The sequence below is a fragment of the Salvelinus sp. IW2-2015 genome, unplaced genomic scaffold (genome assembly GCF_002910315.2).
Source record: "Salvelinus sp. IW2-2015 unplaced genomic scaffold, ASM291031v2 Un_scaffold2680, whole genome shotgun sequence".
In the NCBI taxonomy this organism is placed as follows: Eukaryota; Metazoa; Chordata; class Actinopteri; order Salmoniformes; family Salmonidae; genus Salvelinus; species Salvelinus sp. IW2-2015.
Genome location: NW_019943986.1, coordinates 84,969 through 87,158, shown reverse-complemented (window position 1 = coordinate 87,158; position 2,190 = coordinate 84,969). Strand labels below are relative to the sequence as shown.

Sequence of the window (2,190 nt, the reverse complement as noted above, 5' to 3'; positions counted from 1 at the left end):
AACTGCCTGTTCAAGGGCAGAACGACAGATTGTACCTTGTCAGCTCAGGGATTTGAACTTGCAACCTTTCAGTTACTAATCCAACGCTCTAACCACTAGGCTACCCTGCCGCCCCACCTACGCTCTGCTGCTTTGCATGTTGGTTGTATTGAAATTTGTAACACTAACTTGAACAGGCAGTCACACTGTAACATCAAGCTGTAAACAGCCCTGCTTGGTTGCTATGCCGCTTCCGTAGCCACACCAGCTGGCTGTTGCATTGTGGGAAGAGTAGTTTCAGTTTCAAGCTCTAACAGACTTCTGTGGACAAGCCTTTAGTATACATGTAGCCCACCTCTTCTTGTAGCATGCTCACATGTCTTGTATTGCTGCTCACATGAACAGTGTTGTGTAGTTACTATCCTGACTGTAGTTATGTGTGTGTGTTGCTTGTTGTTAGTTTGTAAGTTTGTTGTCATGACCTCACAGTTGTAAATGGTTTGAGAGCGACACACGGGGGGAAGGTCGCACTCTGAAAATAAGGAAGTGTAATGTGAGCATGACCTTTGTGCATCAAACACAAACGGCACACAAAAGGTTAGACACACACACACGTGCACACACACAGCTGAAAGAAGATAACAGACACTCAGACAGAAGAGGGGAGGAGTYGAGGACAGGTGGGTTAGAAGGAAAGAGAGAGAATGAGAAGGACAGAGAAAAATTTATGATTAGTTTAACCAGTATATACTGGAGGGACTAGTGTGTTTTTCATTCCTGATAGTGGTGGTGTGCAGATGTGCAGCTCCTTAGTTTACCTTTTAAAGGTTCTCTCTCTCTCTCTCTCACTCTCTCTCTAGTTCATTATCTCATCGAGGAACAGTGTTTGGTATGACATATTCAGAGTAATCTCACTGGACTGTGTCTGTTTGCAAAACACTAATGGTGCTATGATCCTTCTGAAGGGATAGAGAGAGAGACGTGACATTAGATTGAGGCAAGGAGAGAAAGAATTATAGTTTAATTTTAAAGATGAATACTAAGCTTTTTTTATTGCGTTGACATTTATAAAGTATCTCTCAGTAAGAGATTCCGGCCTGTCAGCTTTTTTTTGTTCCTGTCTGTCTCTTGCTTTCACTGTTTTGTGAAAAGAGACACAAAAAGGAAGGAAGGAGTGAGAGAGTGTCACTGAACGACAGAGAAAAAGAAAAAAGAGGGGAGGGACGGAGGGTAAGACATAGACAAGCCTGTCAGCAAGAGTGTCGCTTGTTTTCAGAAGGAGCTGAGAACAGTAAGATTGTTTACTTATCTACCTAACGTGAGATATATAGAAAAGGGTAAGGGAGGAAAGAGGGTTTGATGAACAGATGAGCGTGGGTGTAAAAGAGGAAGAGAAGATAGGTTGTTTAGAATGGTGTTCTTTGCGTATGTGATGTTGAATGAGATAAATGGAGGAAGAAATATAGCAAACTAATGTGTGGAGGAGGGCAGTTAGAGAAAGGGATGATAATGGAAGTAAAACATGATTTGTACCTGTAAGTGTACCCTCACTATCCTGTCTCCTTCTCTTTGGGCCCAGAAGAAGTGAAGGTGAAAATGGTTCGGTGAGTTGAGCTCCCCCTTCTCAAGACTCTTACACCCAGTTGCTCAACCGTGGTCTGGATCTGCCTTTACCTAACGCGTGATGTCAACTTCTCTCTTTCTTTTACTGGTTCTCTCTGTTTCTTTACCATCAGTACTTTGTTCTTTAGTCTTTTCTGCTGTCTTGTGTGTTTGTAGTTCACACGTAACGTTTTGTTTTTAAACTCTGTAAGAATTCCCAGCTATTTTGCAGTAGTTTTTCAAAATCTTGAAATGTTCCCCCAATTCTGACCAATTCTGACTATCAATGTCTTTACCATGTCTTGTGTAGCTACAACTACACTGACACTTGGCAACAGATATTGTTAGCAGCAGGTTGTTCTGTAGAATAGGCTAGTATAGTATCCATTGAATGAATAGTTGGTGCTTTGTAGTGAGGTGGGTTTGTGGGTAGGTGGTCTGTGTGTCATCTCTTAGGCCTTAGTCAGACTTTACCATTCAAATGCTATGCTAGTTATTTTTCTTGAAACAATATTGTATACTTGTATACTAGCGTATACTTAAAAAAGGTTGCAATAATGCTGTGTAGACTGCTCTCTACCTAGTACTGTGTTAATCTATGACCTGGTA

The 2,190-nt window shown here is 41.5% G+C and overlaps 1 protein-coding gene across 2 annotated transcripts in view; it reads left to right on the top strand.

The window, feature by feature from the left end:
- Positions 1–1,191: 1,191 nt before the first annotated feature.
- LOC112074551 (tyrosine-protein phosphatase non-receptor type 6) overlaps positions 1,192–2,190 on the top strand; it is a 36,661-nt gene continuing 35,662 nt past the window's right edge. Inside the window, exons 1-2 of one of the 2 annotated variants that reach the window (XM_024141709.2) lie at positions 1,192–1,270; positions 1,562–1,583. In XM_024141709.2, coding sequence (XP_023997477.1) covers positions 1,576–1,583 — 8 coding nt within the window. In that variant the 5' untranslated portion in view covers positions 1,192–1,270; positions 1,562–1,575. Of the gene's footprint in view, positions 1,271–1,558; positions 1,584–2,190 lie in introns of both variants that reach the window. The other variant, XM_024141708.2, reaches the window with a different exon arrangement.